General features: G+C 46.5%; 1 protein-coding gene across 1 annotated transcript in view; it reads left to right on the forward strand.

Annotated features, from left to right (window-relative positions):
* The window catches only part of LOC133775053 (uncharacterized), a 68,034-nt gene extending 50,809 nt beyond the window's left edge, over positions 1–17,225 (forward strand). Inside the window, exons 4-5 of the mRNA XM_062213149.1 lie at positions 3,019–3,131; positions 16,889–17,225. Coding sequence (XP_062069133.1) covers positions 3,019–3,131; positions 16,889–17,001 — 226 coding nt within the window. The 3' untranslated portion in view covers positions 17,002–17,225. The remainder of the gene's footprint in view (positions 1–3,018; positions 3,132–16,888) is intronic.
* Positions 17,226–18,806: the final 1,581 nt, after the last annotated feature.

Consider the following 18,806-nt stretch of genomic DNA (forward strand, 5'->3'; position numbering starts at 1 on the left):
TTTTTCCCCATGTACTGCTTTAATTCACTTGGACACTTGTTTTCTCCAGTGGTGGCTGTCAGTAATTTCTTTCCAAATGGGTCTTTACTATATATTGAGCAGGACTTGGCTCCCCAACTCCCGCTGGTGTTTAAGCTCTGCAGCCTTCTCTTAAGGGTTGGTGGATTAAGGGTGGGCGCTTGATCTCATTCTGGCATCTGAGAGGTGGGTCTGGTGGGAGGTCTTCAGGCCCCTGGGGGCTTGCCATGAGCAGGCCTGGTGATTTGGGCTGAGTCTACCCTGGCTTCTCTCTCTCTGCTTGCTGGCTCACCACGTGATCTTCCCTCTGCACCTGCCCTGCCACTGCCTGCCTCCGCCGGACGCCAGACCAATGGAGCTGTGACTCTCCACACTGTAAGCCAAAAGGAACTTTTTGCTTCCCAAGAAGTGCCTCTCATATGTTTGAAAGCCATGACAAGTCGGGGCCAGTGCCGTGGCTCACCTGGTTAATCCTCTGCCTGCAGCACCGGCATCCCATATGGGCTCAGGATTCTATCCTGGTTGCTCCTTTTCCAGTCCAGCTCTCTGCTGTGGCCCGGGAGTGCAATGGAGGATGGCCCAAGTGCTTGGTCCCTGCACCCCATGGGAGACCAGGAAGAAGCACCTGGCTCTTGGCTTCGGATCGGTGCAGCTCTGGCCGTAGCGGCCATTTGGGGAGTGAACCAGTGGAAGGAAGACCTTTCTCTCTGTCTCTCTCTCTCACTGTCTATAACTCTACCTGTCAAATAAAAAAAAAAAAAAAAAAAAAAAGAAAGAAAGAAAGCAAGAAAGCAAGCCATGACAAGTAACAGAGTGTTCAGCGCTTTCTCAGCACTATTTACTCAACAATTCTCCTTCCCTTGGATTGTCTGTTTGCGCCTATGCCAAGGATCACATCCCCAAGTTGTGGTGTGTTTGCATGGATGTGTGTATTTAATATATAATATACAAAGGTACTTCAGAAACTTGCAGAAAATGGAGCAAGAAGATACATTTAGGAGCAGGCATTTGGTCTAGCAGTTAAGCCACCTGTGTCCCATATTGGATGCCAACCCCCCTCCCATATACTTTAAATCTCTTCTATGTTAGTTATAACATTTAATACAATAAAAATTCCAAATAAGTAGTTGTTATGCTATGCTGTGTAGTGGACGATGACAGAGGAAAAGGTTTGTACGTGTTTGGTACAGACACAATTGTTTTGGAATATTTTCCATACATGGTTGGCTTAATCTGCTGGTGCAGAACCCATGCATACCGAGGAAAGGCTGGGTTCCTAAATTAGTATTTTAGGCCAGATTCTACAGTCAGAACACATAACAAGTTTTGGAAAGGAATAACGAGGGCAAACATGTACTAAGAGATGTTGAAATATACAAGTGTACTTCAAAAGTTTGTGGGAAAAAGAAATTAAAAGACAAGTCGATTTTACTATAAAAAATTAAAAATCCATGCTTATGAGAAATCTTCAAAAATTTCATGCAGAATGTTGATTAAGAAAAAAGTACTTGTGCCTTTCAATTTTTTTTTTTTTTGCACCAGGGGTTGACGTTGTGACACAGCAGGTTAAGCCACTGCTTACAACACCAGCAAACCCTATCAGAGCGCCAGTTTGAGTTCTGGCTGCTCCACATCTCATCCAGCTTCCTGCTCATACAGTGAAAGGAGGGGAGGATGGCTCAAGTGCTTGGGCCCCGGTCCCTGTGTGGCAGAGCCAGATGCAGTTCTAGGCTCTTGGCTTTGGCCTGGTCCAGCCCCAGCTGTTGCATCCATTTGGAGAGTGAACTTGCAGATGGAAGATCTGTCTCTCTGTCAGTCTGTCTTTCAAATAAATTAATAAATCTTTCTTTTAAAAGTACATGGTGGGGGTGGTGCTGTGGTGTAGCGAAGCCACCACCTGCAGTGCTGTCATCCCATAGGGGTGCCGGTTCGAGTCCCGGCTCCTCCACTTCTGATCCAGCTTTCTGCTACAGTCCTTGGGCCCCTGCATCGGCGTGGGAGACCTGAAAGAAGCTGCTGGCACCTGGCTTCGGATTGGCACAGCTCTGCTATTGCAGCCAGTTGGGGAGTGAATCAGTGGAAGGAAGACTTGCCTCTCCTTTTCTCCCTGTGTAACTCTGACTTTCAAATGAATAAATAAATCTTAAAAAAAATTACATGGGAAGATGTGTGTGAACTATACACAAATATTGGGCCATTTTGTAGAAGAGACTTAAGCATCATGGATTTTGGTATCCTCGGGGGGATCTTGACGAGTCCCCTGAGAATGCCAAGGGATGACTGTAATTGGCATTTCAGGAGTACGATGTTCATCTGGAAACGTGACTCGTAAGAGCCAGTCTGTTTGGATCCATTTTCTTCGGTTTCCCAGGTCTCTCCAGACAGTGAGCAATGACAAAGGCTTCCCAGAAGGTCCAGAGCCCAGTGTGTCAGAGCCCAGGTCTGCGCTCTGAAACGCTCCAGAACGTTGCCCCTCAGCGATGGTCTGGCCCTAGAAGTGACTTCACTGTGTGCTCCTGGGGAGTCCCTGCGTATTTTGACAATGACAGACTTCACTAGTTTCTCTGACATGCATGGCTGAAACACTGACTTGATTGCTCAGCATGGTCTGAATGGGCTCAGTGCAGGGATTATATCCCAAGGATCCAGGATCTTTTTAGAGGTATGCCTCAGGGAAATAAGGGAAGAATTAAACCCAAGGGGTTTTAGAGACTGACTGTGTCCCCACTGCATACCCATCCCCAGTTCCCCAACCTTGGAACTGCAGGGGAACCCAGTGATATCCGAGATAATTGCAACTGAAACCTCCTTCACCTGAATCCTGCATGTTCTACTGCGAGTCCTGTAGTCCAGTACTTATAATTTCTTCTTGATATAATTATCTTTTAGGAATTTTACTTTTGAGGCTTTACTTATTTATAGTTTAAATCCCAGCCTCTTGCGTTATCCCCAGACTTGTTCCTCCTTCCCATGTCTCGTGTGTTTCTTGCTATTTTACAGAGACCAGATGTCCTGCACCAGCCACATCTGTGACCAAGTGGAGGCGGAAGGCAGAATCCTAGAACTGAAGTTGCAAACCGCCAAGCACTGCCATCTTGGAGGAGCCTGGAGAAGTAAGGGTGTGACAGAACTCCAGTGTGGACTGGAGCACATACGCACATGAATAAAACACCTTTGTAGCAATGCCTATGTGAAAGAGAACAGCAGGCCGGCGCCGCCGCTCACTAGGCTAATCCTCTGCCTTGCGGCGCCGGCATACCAGGTTCTAGTCCCAGTCGGGGCACCGATCCTGTCCCGGTTGCCCCTCTTCCAGGCCAGCTCTCTGCTGTGGCCAGGGAGTGCAGTGGAGGATGGCCCAAGTGCTTGGGCCCTGCACCCCATGGGAGACCAGGATAAGCACCTGGCTCCTGCCTTCGGATCAGCGCGGTGCGCCGGCTGCAGCGCACCAGCCACGGCGGCCATTGGAGGGTGAACCAACGGTAAAAGGAAGACCTTTCTCTCTGTCTCTCTCTCACTGTCCACTCTGCCTGTCAAAAATTAAAAAAAAAAAAAAAAGAAAAGAAAAGAAAGAGAACAGCAAGTACAGCTACAGGCAGCTCAGCGCCGAGAAGGGAAATCATCGACCTGGCAGGGAAAAAGACCGCTTCGCCAGTTAAGGGTCCAAGACAGGAAACCTATCCCACTCCAGTCGCACCAAATGCACAGCTGCTTTTTACAAGATTTATTTCTTTATTTGAAAAGCAGAGTTACAGAGCGATAGGGAGAGACAGAAAGAAAGAGAGAGAGTTTGATCTTCCATCCTCTGGTTCACTCCCGAAATAGCTGCAATGGCCGGGGCTGGGCCAGCTTGAAGCCAGGAGACAGGAGCTTCTTCCCGATCTCCCACGTGGGTGGCAGACATTCAATTACTTGGGCCATTTTCTGCTGCTTTCCCAGGAGCATTAGCAGGGGGCTAGATCAGTAGTGGAGCAGCCGGGACTTGAATCCATATGGACCACCAGCTTAACGTGCTGCACTGCAATGCCAGCTCAATCCAGAGCTGTTACCCACTTCCACCTGTTTATTGATGATGATATTGAAAATGGGGGAGGGGTGGTGCTGTGGCGTAGTAGGTTAAACCTCTGCCTACAGTGCTCACATACCATATGGGTGCTGGCTGGAGTCCTGGCTGCTCCACTTCCAATCCAGCTCTTTGCTATGGCTTGGGAAGGCAGTGGAAGATGGCCCAAGCGCTTGGGCCCCTGCACTCATGTGGGAGACCTAGAAGTCCTGGCTTCTGATTGGCCAAGCTCCTGCCTTTGAGGCCATTTGGGGAGTGAACCAGTAGATGGAAGACCTTTCTCTCTGTCTCTCTCTCTCACTGTCTGTAACCCTGCCTTGCAAGTAAATAAAATAAATCTTTAAAAAATATAGAATGGGGAGTACTTCAGAGTGTTACTGGTTCTCTCTCAAATGAGGGAGGTGTGAAGCAAAACACTGTGGAGATTCGTTTTGACCAAGACTTTTACTCTGCAATGCATCCACTAATGAGGATGCACGGGGCTGGGGGAAGGGGGCAGGGAAGGGACAGGAAAGGGATGAAGGAAGGCAGGGAGGGGGAGAGAAAAAGAGATTAAATTGTATTCTGATTTGGCAAACTGAGTGAGGAAGTGAAGTAAATGAGATGTGATTTAATAGACACATGTAAGAACATACACCTGGGGAGAAATAATAAACTCCGAATACCTAGAAGGGAAGGCTGCTATTTAGGAAACAGCGAAGTAGAAAAAACCAGAGAGTAACAGCGAGTAATTACTTCCTGTGGCTTTGAACCTGCAATGTCACTGCTGCAAGAAAAGACCGATGCCGTCTTGGCCGCAGGTGGGCTCGGATGCCTTAGGAAGGAGCTGTGGTAAGAAAGTTGTTTCAGGAGGCCTTTGTCTGGCAGGCACTTTCGCTGTGAAATGCCACTGCCGACTTGCGAAAAGGAATGCTATAAAAAGATGCAAAAAACGGTGTCGAATGTGGCAAACAGAATAGCTGGAACCCCACGCCCACACTGGGTGGGAGTCTCAGTGGCTGAGCCCGCTCACACTTTTACTCACAGAAGTCAGATCCAACTGGGCCGTGCTTTTCTCGGGTTCTTCTCGGTTTACCACCGTGAGAAGGCAGCAGTGCTGCGTGGCCGGTGGACACCCCAGTCGCCTTTGGATTTACAGCTGGCCTCAGGTTCCGTGTTGTTTGCTCCTCTACGGGGTCCCTACTGCTCCAAGTGAGCACGCGTTACAAGACCCCCAGTGGGTACCGGCAACCACGGAGGGTACTAGGTACCCTTCGTTGTTTTCCTGTATGCACACACCTGTGATTAAGTCAGGCGCAGTAAGAGGTTAACAACATCTCCCAGACCTTTGCAGCCTCAACATGCCATTTTATCCTTTTCCCATTAGGTCAAGAGCTTTCACTTTCTCACTTAAAGAAGCACCTTGCAGCTTCCCTTTTGCTCTATCCAGATTGCCAGTGTCACTACACTTGCTCTTTGTGGCCATTAAGTAAAGGACGGTTTGCTTGAACACACAACCGTGCTAAAGAGACAGTCAATCTGATAACGGAGACAGCAGCCAAGTGATCAGTGGGGTGGGGTGTATGTGGGGTGGACACACTGACAGAGGGATGATTCACATCCTCAGCAGGATGTACTGAGCAGTTCTAGATTTCCTCACGCTGCTCAGAACAGCCTACAACTTACAGCTCATGAATTGTTTACTCCTGGAATTTTCCATGTAGTATTTTTGGATGTCAGCTGACCGAGGGTAACTGAAACCCAGGAAAGTGAAACTGTGGATAAGCAGGGGTTGCTGTGTGTGCTTCCCCTCGGGAAGAAGTGTGTCTTGCAAACATGTTTGGAGGTGTTTCTATTGGGTCTTTGGCATTATTTAGATCCCCAGGATGGTGGAACTCAGAAAACTCGTGTTCAGTCAATAAAGTAGAGGCTCTTAAGAAGCCAGAAAAGAAAATAAATAAACTCAGCCTTCAATATGCAGGGTGCCTTCTTCAAGTTGGGCTTTTCCCAGGATCTATTAGATTGCTGGTTGTTTCAGCTCTGTTTATAAAGCAGAACAAAGTTGGAAGAGTGCAATACGGGAGTCTGAGCTGATCAAGACATTGACTCCGAGGCACGGAGGCTGTTCTGCTAATTTATCAGCCACCCATGCCTCAGTTTACCACCTTGAGAAAGCAGCAATGCTGTGTGGCCAGTGGACACCCCAGGCGCCTTTGTGCTGCGGGGCTCGGGGCCTCGGAGACAGCCTGTGCCTCTTCAGGGTTCCTCCGTGAATGCTGAGTTGTGGTATCCACACTTCCAGCAGAGTACTGCTGCTAAATAGGCACTCCACAAATACTGGGTAATTGATTGTCATGTCTGGCTTGTTATTATATGCTCATTGAGACTGGAGGTTTCACATCCTCTATGTTGTGAAAAGCCCTAGGCAGGCTTAATACAATCCTGTGCTCCTGATAAACACGCAGGAAATATTAATTGCTATTGATGAAAGTGGTGACTAATTTAATTTAGATGCAAACAGCTGAAAAGGGCTAAATGCGCTTGGCTGTTTGCCTGTGTGGCGTTTGGCAAGACAGATTAGTACCGCCTTACAGCTCATTAATTGCCCTTCCATCTCTGGCACCCAAAACTCAGGTCTATTCAGGTCACCCAACAGTTGTGTGGGTGGGTGAGAGGCTTTCTTGGGTTTTAGCCAGAGAGCCTGGCTCTTTGCAGCAGAGCTAGACTTTTAAGGCATGGAAAACTTGGTAAATATGTCAGGAACCAGCCCAGATCAGATCAGGTCAGACCACGGGGCATCCAAAGAGGCTGGGAGGCTCCCAAGCGAAAGGCATGTGGACACCGGGAATGACTTGGAGCTAGCAGCGGGCAGGGGGTGGCGCAGTGGCCCATGTGGGATATCCCTCTCCAAGCCTCCCACTCCTGAAAATGTGATCACTATCTTGCTGAGTGCAGGTAAGATTGGATCCGTGACAGGCAGCAGGGTCCAAATTTCCATCACGCTTAGTAAGTCAGAAGCAGGGCTTCCGAATCCTTGCCCATGGGTAAATCACGATAGTTTGATTCCCTAGGATGATTACTGAAGTATGCGGCAACAGAGTTCAAGGTAGGACTAAAGATATATAGGGAATTAAAGCCGCTTACAGTTTTAAAGCAAGAAATAAACTCATTGTCAAGGGCAGTCACGGATTTACCTATGCTGAGCTTCATTTCTGCTGAATATCTGGGTGACTCGACCCAGAGTTCATTTGCAAATTATACTCTCATCTTGTCCTATTTTTATCCAAGGGACAATACACTTGTAAATGGCTTTTACTTAGCTAGTCCAAATATACTCAATATCAGGTGAGATGAAATCCACGTATTGGATTTTCTAAAGGAAAGGTTGAGGTAGTAGCGGAATGTGTTTTACGTAGTACAAAGTCTACCTAAAAAAAAATCCCTTCTTCAACTTTTCTCCCAAATCCAAATGGCAATTTCTTTTTAATTAGCTAGAGATGTTAAATATCAAGAGAAAGCTGTATTTTCTTCTTCTTCCTTCCTAGGAGATCAGGATTTGGATCAGTAAATTTTGGCCATTCCTCTTTCCCGGAGCCAGAGTGACAAGGACCCAAGGCAAGCTCTTACACTGAGTTTAATGACTTTGCTGGAGGTCACTTTGGGGGGAAAGCTTCAAAGGCAACCCACAAAGCAATGAAAGGCGACCCAGAGCTGGGTGATGCCCTAGGCACATTAATATGCAAGTGTGTGTAACGTGTGGATTCTTGGGACAGAATAGGTCAAGGTGAGCTTGTCATTACACAGAGTAGAATGGGGGTGACCATCCCAGAGGACTGCCCCTCTTCTATGACCTCTTAAATCAGTGACTTCTCCAGATCTCCTCCTGGGGGGTGACACCCAGATGTGTGTAAAATAACCAAGGGAATCGCTCATACATATGCAGAAAAAGAAAATGCATAATGCCTTTGATTCAGTTTATATTTCCACCTGGATCATAGGTGTCATTCATAGGCCATTCTAGACTTAGGTTTTTCTAACTTTTTCCTTTGAATTAAGTAGATTTGGTTTCGAATCTTGTCTCTGCAACTTGTTAGTGTGGAGATCTTGGGAAATGTTATAAGCTCTCAAATTCTCCATTTGCTCATTTATAAAATGGGGATAGCAATACCTATCTCATGAGCATGATAATAATGTGTATGGGGTGGGCCTTTAGCTCAGCAGTTAAGATGCCCTCATCCCACGTCAGAGGGCCTGGGTTTGATCTGTGGTTCTGGCTCATGACTTCGGCTTCCACCATGAAGACCCTGGGAGGCAGTGACGGCTCAAGTAGTTGGGTTCCTGCCGCCCATTGGGAGACCTGGACTGAGTTCCAGCTTCAGTCAGAATAATATGCATAAAGCACCTAGGCACAGAGTAGGGGCTTGAAAATCGGCAGTGAGGATTGTCCTCTGCTAGCTGTGACTTTGTACAGAGATGGTGCCACTGTCTCCGGGGCAGCACAGGGACAAGTGGGAAGGAGCGGCTACCAGAACTATGAGCAGACCACGGAAGTCTTTTTGGAGGGGCTTAGAGCCAAGACCTGATGATGAATGGCACGCTTAGCCTCCCGAGGACCCAGATTTGCATTTTGCCAGAGAAAAAGTCGGCATCTGATGTCCAGACCCTGTTTTCTTGAGGTCCTGCCAGGAAGTTCGTTTTGAATTCATCCACGGTTCAGATATGCCCCGGTAGCTCCACTCTAGGAGTGGAGGAGCAAGAAGGTTTGATGCAACAAAATGGCTTTGCTGTGAGCCTTTCAGGGTGAAATTCAAGAATGTTTGCCCCCAAAACTCCTAGAATCTCAAAAAACATCAATGAAAAGCCAAGTCTTCTGTTGTTTTCTGCATTTGGCACAAATGTCAGCAGTGTGTGTGACTTTGCGAGCCTTTTCGTTAGTCTCAATCTTCTGATTCTGCCGGTGGAGTATTGAGTATTCAAAACCACTGCGCAGCCCCTCCCTCTCTACCAACAAAGAGTGTTGATTCTTTGGGGCCGGTGTTGTGGCACAATGGGTCCAGCTGCTGCTTGCAATGCCAGCATCCTATATGAGTACCAATTTGAGTCCCAGCTGCTCCACTTCTTATCCAGATCCCTGCTAATGCACCTAGGAAAGTAGCAGATGATGGCCAAAGTGTTTGGTCCTTGCCACCCACATGGGAGACTGGATAGAGTTCCTGGCTCCAGGCTTTGGCCTGGCCTAACCCTGGCTGTTGTAGCCATCTGGGGAGTGAACCAGTGGAAGGAAGATGTTCTGTCTCTCTGTCCCTCCAACTCTCTCTGTCATTCTACCTTTTGGAAAAAGCTGTATTGATTTTTTTCCCTTAGATTCATCAAAGATATGGATGAGACAATACATTATCTCTGAGAGACTTTTCAGAACACAAGTCTATTGTAACCCATCACCTTAAGTGAGTTCCCAACTTATTTATTTATTTATTGTTAAGAATTATTATTGGTTGGATTCCAAGATGGCGGAATAGGCAGGGCGCTTACTGATAGTCCAGGAGAAGACAGTTTCATACAAGTGGAGAGAGTGCAGTCTCAGGGAAGAGTTAGGGAAAAAACGGCAGAGGAAACTCTTCCGGAATTAGAGGGACACGGTGGACCTCTGTGGAGGGCACGGGCGCCCATGGCTCTGGACTCCAGCCACCGAGTGTCTCCTCCACACCAGCGCTGGAAAGGGAGGTGAGATGAAACCTCAGTAGCCTGACACTGGCGGGGAAGCAGCAGGAAGAGCCTAGAGGGAACGAGGTTTGAAGCCCCTGGGGGAAAGTGCACCAGCCGAACTAGAGGAGAGAAAAAATAAAAGGGACGGTCTGCACACGATTCTCTCTCTCCACTCACCTTAACAAAGGCACCGACAGAGCAGGCGCCATTTCAGCCATACGTAACAGCTGTGCCAGCTTGGGGCTGCGCCCAGCAATCAGCCCAGCAGAGAAACCTGAGACTTTGAGTAGTCTTGGTGGGAGACTGTGGAAATCTTTACTTAGTATATACAAAGTTGATCTTCTGTATAGCAAGATAATTAAAAATGAATCTTAATGAAGAATGGGATGGGAGAGGGAGTAGGAGATGGGATGGTTTGTCGGTGGGAGGGTGGTTATGGGGGAAAAAACTGCTATAATCCAAAAGTTGTACTCTCGAAATTTATATTTATTAAAGTTTTCCAAAAATTATTATTTTTTATTTATTTGAAAGACAGAGTTACAGAGAGAAGTAGATCCAGAGAGAGAGAGAGAGAGAAAGAGAGAAAGAGGTCTTCCATTCCGCTGGTTCACTCCCCAAATGACGGCAATGGCCAGAGCTGAGCTGATCCAAAGCCAGGAGCCAGGAGCTTCTTTGGGTCTCCCACATGGGTGCAAGGGCCCAAGGACTTGGGCAATCTTCTACTGCTTTCCCAGGCCACAGCAGAGAGCTGGATCAGAAGAGGGGCAGCTGGACTAGAACCGGTGCTCATATGGCATGCCGGCACTGCAGTCTGGGGCTTTAACCCACTGCGCCACAGTGCCAGCCCCTTAAATCGTTATTTTTTTATTTAAAAAAATTTTTATTATTTATTTGAAAGAGTTACAAAGATAGGTAGACACTGAGAGAGAGGTCTTCCATCTGCTGGTTCACTCCCCAGATGGCCACAAAGGTCGGAGCTGCGCCGAATGGAAGCCAGGAGACAGGAGTTTCTTCTGGGTCTTTCATGTGGGTGCAGGTACCCAAGGACTTGGGCCATCTTCTACTGCTTTTCCAGGCCATAGCAGAGAGCTGAATTGGAAGAGGAGCAGCCAGGACTTGAACCGGTGACCATATGGGATGCTGGCACTTCAGGCCAGGGCTTTAACCCACTGCACCACAGCGCTGGCCCTAACCCCCTTAAATCATTCTTTATGAGAGTACATTTATACCTTAAGGAATCACTGATCAGACAGTTGCCAATTACTGAAACACAGAAATTTAAAAATCAGCTAACAAAAAAAAGTAGCTTATTTGTAAGAGTATGTGGTGGCGCTCTTGTCTGCACTGTTGTCTTCTTTTGTCCAGAGTGGACGAGCAAGACAGGCCAGGCAGATGAGCGTCTCCCAGGACGGAGCTCAGCATGTGGTCCTGCTGGGGGCCGGGTGCAGGGATCTGTCATATTCCTTCCTTACAAGCTGGGGAGCTTCCTGGAAACAAACTCATCCAAAAAGCAGAAGCTGGGCATGAAGACATCCTCAGTGACCTGGCGTGTGGGTGAGGGTCTCCCATGTGGGTAGCAGGGGCCCAAGCACTTGGCCATCATCCCCTGCTTTCCCAGGTGCATTAACAGAGAGCTCGGATCAGAAGCGGAACAGCTGGGATTTAAATCAGCAACTCCAGTATGGGATGTGAGGTTCACAAGTGGTGGCTTAACCCACTGTGTCATAATGGCAGCCCCATCATATAGCTGTTTTTACCCAGGCTCCAATATGAAATGCTGGCTGAGCCACCATGCCCTCCTGCAACTGCTGAATACATTCTGTAAACTACTGGCGCTGAAGTCTTAGTGCTTTGTGACTTCTTCCCTTTGGCGCAGTGTAGCATAGGTGGGGAATTGTGCGAACTCAGGGCATCGGTGACTTCATCTGTGGAGAGCAGTCATACCCAGGGGACTGGCAAGACCAGGCATGGTGCCTGATGGCACAGTGGCAGCCCCAGCTGGAAGTCCTGGAGCTGGTCAGGCATTGGCAGATGCTCCCTCGGCGTGTGCAGACTTTCCTAGCTGGAACCACAGATGAGTGGCATTTCTGGATCTGTGGGTAGAACAAGAGCCTTTGAGTGGGGCCTGCTTTGTGGTGCAGTGGATTAGGCCACTGCCTGCAATGCTGGCATCCCATACGGGTGCAGGTTCAAGTCCTGGCTGTTCCACTTCTGATCCTGCGTCCTGCCAATCCACCTGGGAAAGCAGTGGAAGATGGCCCATGTACTTGAACCCGTCATTCATGTAGGAGGCCAGGATGGAGTTCTGGGCTCCTGGCTTACACCTGGTCGAGCCTCTGCTGTTGTGGCCATTTGGGGAGTAGACCAGCATTTGAAAGATCTCTCTCTCTCTCTCTCTCTCTCTCTGTCTCTCTTTCTTTCCCCCCAAAAGAGCCTTTGAGTATTGATAATTACTCTTAATATTACTTCCTCTAAACATTGGTGAGACCTAGAAACACTGGGGTTCCATGGCACCTCTGGCAGTCTTCTTATACCCTAGAAATAATAGTATCAAGAAGAGAAAAGAAATAGGAAGTAAGAAATGTTGTTACTATGTAATAATATGTTACCATAATATAATAAGAAATAACATTATCCAAACGAGAATAGAAATAGGGAAGAAGGAAGGCAGGAAGGCCAATTTATCCCACAATAAACCATGTACTAGCTAAACACTATACTGAAGGGAAAGAAATCTTTTTGTTTTTACCCATAAATATGTTTTGGAACCACATAGTTGACCTGACTTCCCACAATCACCCAAGCTGTTCACCTTAATCTGGGTGCTAAACCTGGAGCTTACTTAGGGCTATGTCCATTACTCAGTCCTTGAAAGATGGTCTGGGCATGGCTGGAATGGTAGTGTGCAGTCCCTACACCAGAGGAGAGGGCACAGTGGGTAGGGAGGCAGGGAAGTAGTAACCAAGCTTTCCTGGGCACCTTTTATGCTGTAGCACATTAAATATGCCTGTCATATACCAAACACTTTATAACGTATCACTTTTGATCCTCCAAATATTATCATCTAGAAGAACAACCAACCAACCCTGAGACTCAGAGAGGTTCCATAAATTGAAAAGTTCTCATAAGGTCTAAGTATTAGCGTCAGGTGTGCTCAGCTCCAAGACCCATAGACCTGGACACAAAGGTTAGCCAGTGTCACCAGCCTCGACCACCCACACAGGGTTGAGAGGAAGTGGAGGGACAGGGGCAGCTGACACAGAAAGGGTGGAGGTGAGAAGTCTTAGGTCACGGAGAGGACCTGGGAAAGGGCAGGGATTCCCAAGGTGGAGGTGCCCAGGTAGTGAGAAGGAAGCGCAGCAGGTGGGGACTCCCATGCAGCCACAGCACTGGGGACTGGCAAGAGGAAGAAGAGTGGAGAACTTGTCCACTTGGTGGATGTGGCAATGAGACCAGTGAGAGAAGGGCACAGGAGCAGGAGTCAAGGCAGAGACTTGGAGGTGGGGAGCACAGGAGCCTCCGCAGTGCAGTGCACACAGACCAGCGGTGACCACAGGGTGGGCATGTGAGCTGTGTCTCCCCAGGCAGGCCTTGCCTCTACCAATAAACTTGATCAAAGGTTCCCCTTAACAAAACTACTGAGTGTTTAAAAGCCGGCAGTCTCCAGGCCAAGCCCAGTGACTGGAATTGTTCTTAAAGGATTAATTGCTTGAGTGTCTTGGTTTTTATTTTATATAGAGAAAATTCCTTTTCTGTTCTGCTTTACAAAGGATTCCACAGCTTAAGAGCTACGCATTCCGGGAATTCCCTGCAGGGTCCTAAGTACCTGGAGCTGGTGTTCAAAAGATCATTAAGAGCTGAGCGTCTCCTCCTTCCCTGGAGCTCCTGCTAATTTGTGTTTAAAGACCTCGACTCCAGCAGAGTTAATATTTACAGCAAGGTAATATATTATTTACATGGACTCCAGACACCAAAACATCTATAAATCCACACACAGTTAACCTCCTTCTGCTCCTCTCTTCCTTTGCTTATTAAGTCAATTAAAGGCCTGGTCTAGTATTAGATAAAAAAATCTTTCAATAATTTCACTCACAATTCCTTTAAGATAAAAACAGAAAATGAAGGACATGCGAAATTATTACTATTTTAAAAATAACATCCCCTTAGTTATTATTTTAAAACTAATTTTATTTGTTTGGAAGACAGAGACAGGCAGAGAGACCTCCCATGCGCCGTTGCATTTCCGAAATGCCCAGAAGCTGGGAACTCAGGCCAGGTCTCCCACGCCGGCGGTAAGGACCCAACCACCTGAGCTGTCACTGCTGCCTCCCAGGCTACACAGCAGCAGAAAGCTAGAACTGAGGGCTAAGCCAGAACGCAAACACAGACATTTCAGTACAGGATGCAGCTCTCCCAAACTCCGGCCCCAGGACTTGCCAGATCCTCACTTAGCACGAAACACTCTTAAGGACTTCAGAGACAGTGGTTCTGGGTGAGGTGACAAAAATGTGAAGGAAGAGCAAATGGTTGACACCTTGTCCTTTGGTGTTACATACAAATCACAGAGGAAGGGACAGGTTCCAAGGGGGTGAAGTCTTCTTCCGGGCAGGTAACAAGTTATTCCAAAGGATTCCCAGGGATAAGAGGACATGCAAATGAACAAGCTCATCTAAAAGGCAAATGATACTGTTTAACAATATGTGAGTTCATTAACATGAATTGACAAAGTATATACTGCGTAAGAATTCATAAGCAAGGGTTCTCATCCAAATCACAAAATTCTGCCCCTGCTGTGTCTTTTCTATACCTCCAGGCTGCCTGAGTGCCCAGATGTCTGGGGCCCCTCAAGATTTCACCCCAGGCTTAATCGGGATGAGATCACATGATTTGCTTGCCTTTCAGGGTCGGGATTCAGGAGAATCTCCTCACTTAATCACACAGCAGTAAGGAACTGAGAGTGGGGGGAACCTGGCCAGGCCTCTTGGGATCAAAGCAGCACAACAGTTGGGGAGCTGGAGGAGTCAACCCAAGAACTTGTACCCAGACGCTCCAGCAGTCCCTCTGCCTGTGACACAAAAGTCCCCACACGAAACATGAGGAGTTCCTGCCAGAGAGAGCGGTGACAAGCAGGAAGGGAAGTATCAACTGAGATAAAGCTCAGCATGGCAGGGAATCCACAAATGACTGTCCTTGACCCCTGTGGGTGGTCAGGAGGAATGCTGAGTTAGACAAGGAGATGGTGGTCTTGCAGAATAACTTTAGGGACTCTCCAATTTTTTTTTTTTTTTTATCTATAGTATGGAGGGGGTGCCCACCTTGCAGGGTTGGAATGAGACTCAGATGAGATCATGAATGGAGCAGAGCTCCAAGGCTGTGGGCATTCATTGCTTCCTTGTGTTGCCTGATAGGTCAATCACTAACCCACGCTGAACCTGCCTTGTGGGTGGGGATTCCAGGGAGCCTCTGGGAGAGGCACATTTGTAAGACAGGGGCTCGGAAGATGGCTCAGGAGAAGAGGAGAAAGGAGTGTGTATAGAGAATGAGGAGAGCGATCTAGTCAAGGTTAGAGAGAGCATAGGGAAACAAGACTGGCAGTGTGACTGAAGGGAGATTCGCTTCTAGCAATGACCAGGAACCTCCTGGTGGGCCAGCTCTCTTACAGGTAACAGCTAAAAAGTCTGGACAAAACACAAAAAGCGGTACTTGAAGGCACTGGGAGACAACCACAGACAGGCTGATCATTGAAGAAAAGTTGTCACTGGGTGAGGTGTTGTTTATGCATCTTCTACCTGAGGGCAGACCAGACTCTGCAACCTAACAAGTGGCTAGAGCTCATCGTGACCAAATAAGGTTTTTCCAGAAATGTCCTAATTGTGATACATCCTCTACCAGAAAATCCTTCAGTTCTGAGAAAGCCGGATGAGTGGTTATCCTACTGAAATTCTAACAGCAAATCTCCAGGTTTTCTAGCCTGAAGAGACAGTAGAGAGACTTTGGGGAAATCCCAGCCAGTGGAAAGTGAGAGAGGGATGTCGGAAAGAGGAGTGCCAGTGAGAATCTGCAGCTGTGAACCACACCTGCTGGAAGCAGACTTAGAGCAACCCAGCTAAGGATGAAACAACCGAACTGAGATTCCAGCTGCTGCTCCAAGACTGCCTGGGACCAAGCAGGTTAACTGCCTGCAGGTAAAACAGCAGCAGTACATCAACACTCTTCATGGGTATGCAATAGAATTTAGAATCTCAGCAACATTCACAATGTCTAAAGTACTGTCTAATATCAACATGTGAACGTACAAAAATTAACAACCACCACCCCCCCCAAAACACCAAAAAATAAAAAACAAGAAAATCTGACCCATTTTCAAGAGGAAAGACTCATCTTGATTTAACCAAGATGTTGCAAATAGCACAAGAAGATTTTAAAGCAGCAATAATAAGTATGCTCATAAACTAAAGAAAAATATATTGACAATGGATGAAAAGACGGGGAATTTCAGAATTGAAATAGAAACTACAAAAAGGAGCTACACTATTCAGGAACCAACTAACTCAGAGAGTTAACTGAATAAGGAATGTGTGGTGTGCATGTACATGCATGTGTGGTTGCATGTATATATGGAAGGAGGGAGTGGGAGAGGGGAGAAAAAATGAGACTTTAAGGAACAAACTCATGCACTTAGGAAAGTTGAGAAGTTCTAGACCTGCAGGGTGGACTAAGTTTTTAGGCTGGAGACCCAGGGGGTGAGCTGACATTGCAGGTGAAGTCCAAAGGCCGTCTGCCTAAGCACCAACATCATCCAGTGCTGCAGATGATGTCTGAGGGATGCCTGCTGGAGCAGACCAGCCTTTTGTTCCTTGCAGGGCTCCAACTGATTGGATAAGGCCCACCATCAGTACGAAGGGGAATAGGATTGACTCAAAATCCATGACTTTATCATCTGAAAATACCCTCAAAGAAACATCTAAAATAATGTCTGACTAAATATCTGGTCTTGGCCAAGAGTGCCCACAGGCTTCAGTATATATACATTATTTTAAATTCTGCAACCCAAGTAACAGCTACCATTTACATCTGCAAATAGAGACAATGCAAGTTCTTTCTGCTCTTTCTGCCTTTTTGCAGGACAAGGCCTTGAACATAGAGAGCCTGGGGGTCCTTACTTTGTTCCTGATCAGAGGGTAAGTTGTTCAATATTTGAATCATCAAATCTGATGTCAGCTCTGGTTCTTTTGTAGATCCTCTTTATCAGGGTAAAAGATTTCCCTTTTCACCTATTTGGCTGATAGTGAGGTGTTTTTTTTGGTTATTATTATTGTTTTGTTTGTGTGTTTTTAAATCATAAGTGAGCACTGATTTTTTTTCAAGATATTCTCTCTGCATCTATTGCCATAACCCTGTGGTATTTCTCTTTGATTCTGTAAATGTGATAAAATACAGAGATTGTTGAATGTTTGATCACCTCCTGGAATAAAACCTACTTGGTTATGATATTTATTCTTTTTTATCTATTGCTGCCTGTGATTACCCAACATTTTTGTTGAGGATTTTTCTGTCTATATCCATGGGGGATACTGATCTCTAATTTTCTCTTTTTGGAGGGTGGTTATTAGGACTGTGTTGGCCTTATAAAATGAGTTGAAAGTGTTTGTTCATCTGTTTTTTCAAAGTTTTTTTCTTGAGAAATTTAAATATTTCATAGAATTCACCAGTGAAATGCTATGGGTCTGGAGTTTCCCTTGTGAGAAGGTTTCTGATAAATACAATTTCCTGCTTAGATAAAAGGTTATTCAGATTTCCTGTTTCATCCTGTAGAAGTTTTTAAAAGTTATCCAAGGAATTTGTTCAATTTCATCTAAATTGTTGAATTTATCTTCATAAAGTTGTTCACAATTTCCCTTTTTTATTGTTTTAAAGATTTATTTTTTATTTATTTGAAAGGCAGAGTTAGAGAGAGAGAGAGAGAGGAGGAGAGACAGAGAGAAAGAAATCTTCCATCTACTGGTTCATTCCACAAATGGCCACAATGGCCAAGGCTGGTCCAGGCTGAAGCCAGAAGCCCAGAGCTTCTTCTGGGTCTCCCACATGGGTGCAGGGGCCCATGCACTTAGGCCATCTTCTGCTGCTTTTCCCAGGAACATTAGCAGGAAGCTGGATCGGAAGTGGAGGAGCTGGGACTTGAGTGGATGATGCCCTTATGGGATGCCTGCACTGCAGGCAGAGGCTTAACCTACTATGTCACAATGCCGTCCCCTCCCCCCTTGTTATAATTTTCATGTTTGTAAAAGCTATAGTAATAACCTCATCTTTACTCCTGATATTGGTCATTTGTATCAACCAGATTGTAGCATATATCCATACTTTAATCATTTCTGTTGCTGAATACTATTTCAAGGTGTGCTGTACTACATTTTATTAACCCATTCATCAGTTGAATAGCATTTAAGTTGTTAATTTTTGGCTGTTATGGAAAATGGTATGCCAGCTCAGTCATCACCCCAGGTAGGGATGGGCTTCTGGGGAACCCAGAACCAAACACTTCAACAAAAATCCCTCACACTTACCACATGAAACTACTGTGCTCAGCAAAAACGCAGCCAGGCAAGTGAGCTTATATACAGCAAGGGGAGAGTTTACCAGCCAGTGCTGGAAAATGATGTCTCACTGTGAACATGTCTCTTGTGGAAGGTCAGGTTGCTTAATTCCATGGTTTCTTTCTTCTTGGTGGCAGGCAGGTTGAATGTATTCAGAACGACTTTGAGAATCTGCCCCATGGAAATGAGTATGTGTCTAAAGGGTACATTTTAAAGGGAGCCACTGCCGAAACAAAGCCCTGTGGGGGGCAGCCAGTGTGAATCATTTCCTTATTCTGGTTAAGCTCATGCTTACTTGGTCCAGTTCTTTCCCTCTCCCCAGTATTTTTGATAAGTGTTTTCTTTCTTTTTTTAGAAACCATTTTATTATTTATTTATTTTTAAAGATTTATTGATTTATTTAGAAGGCAGAATGAGAGAAAGAGAGACCATCTGTGGGTTCACTCCCC

The sequence above is a fragment of the Lepus europaeus genome, chromosome 16 (assembly GCF_033115175.1).
Source record: "Lepus europaeus isolate LE1 chromosome 16, mLepTim1.pri, whole genome shotgun sequence".
Taxonomy (NCBI): domain Eukaryota; kingdom Metazoa; phylum Chordata; class Mammalia; order Lagomorpha; family Leporidae; genus Lepus; species Lepus europaeus.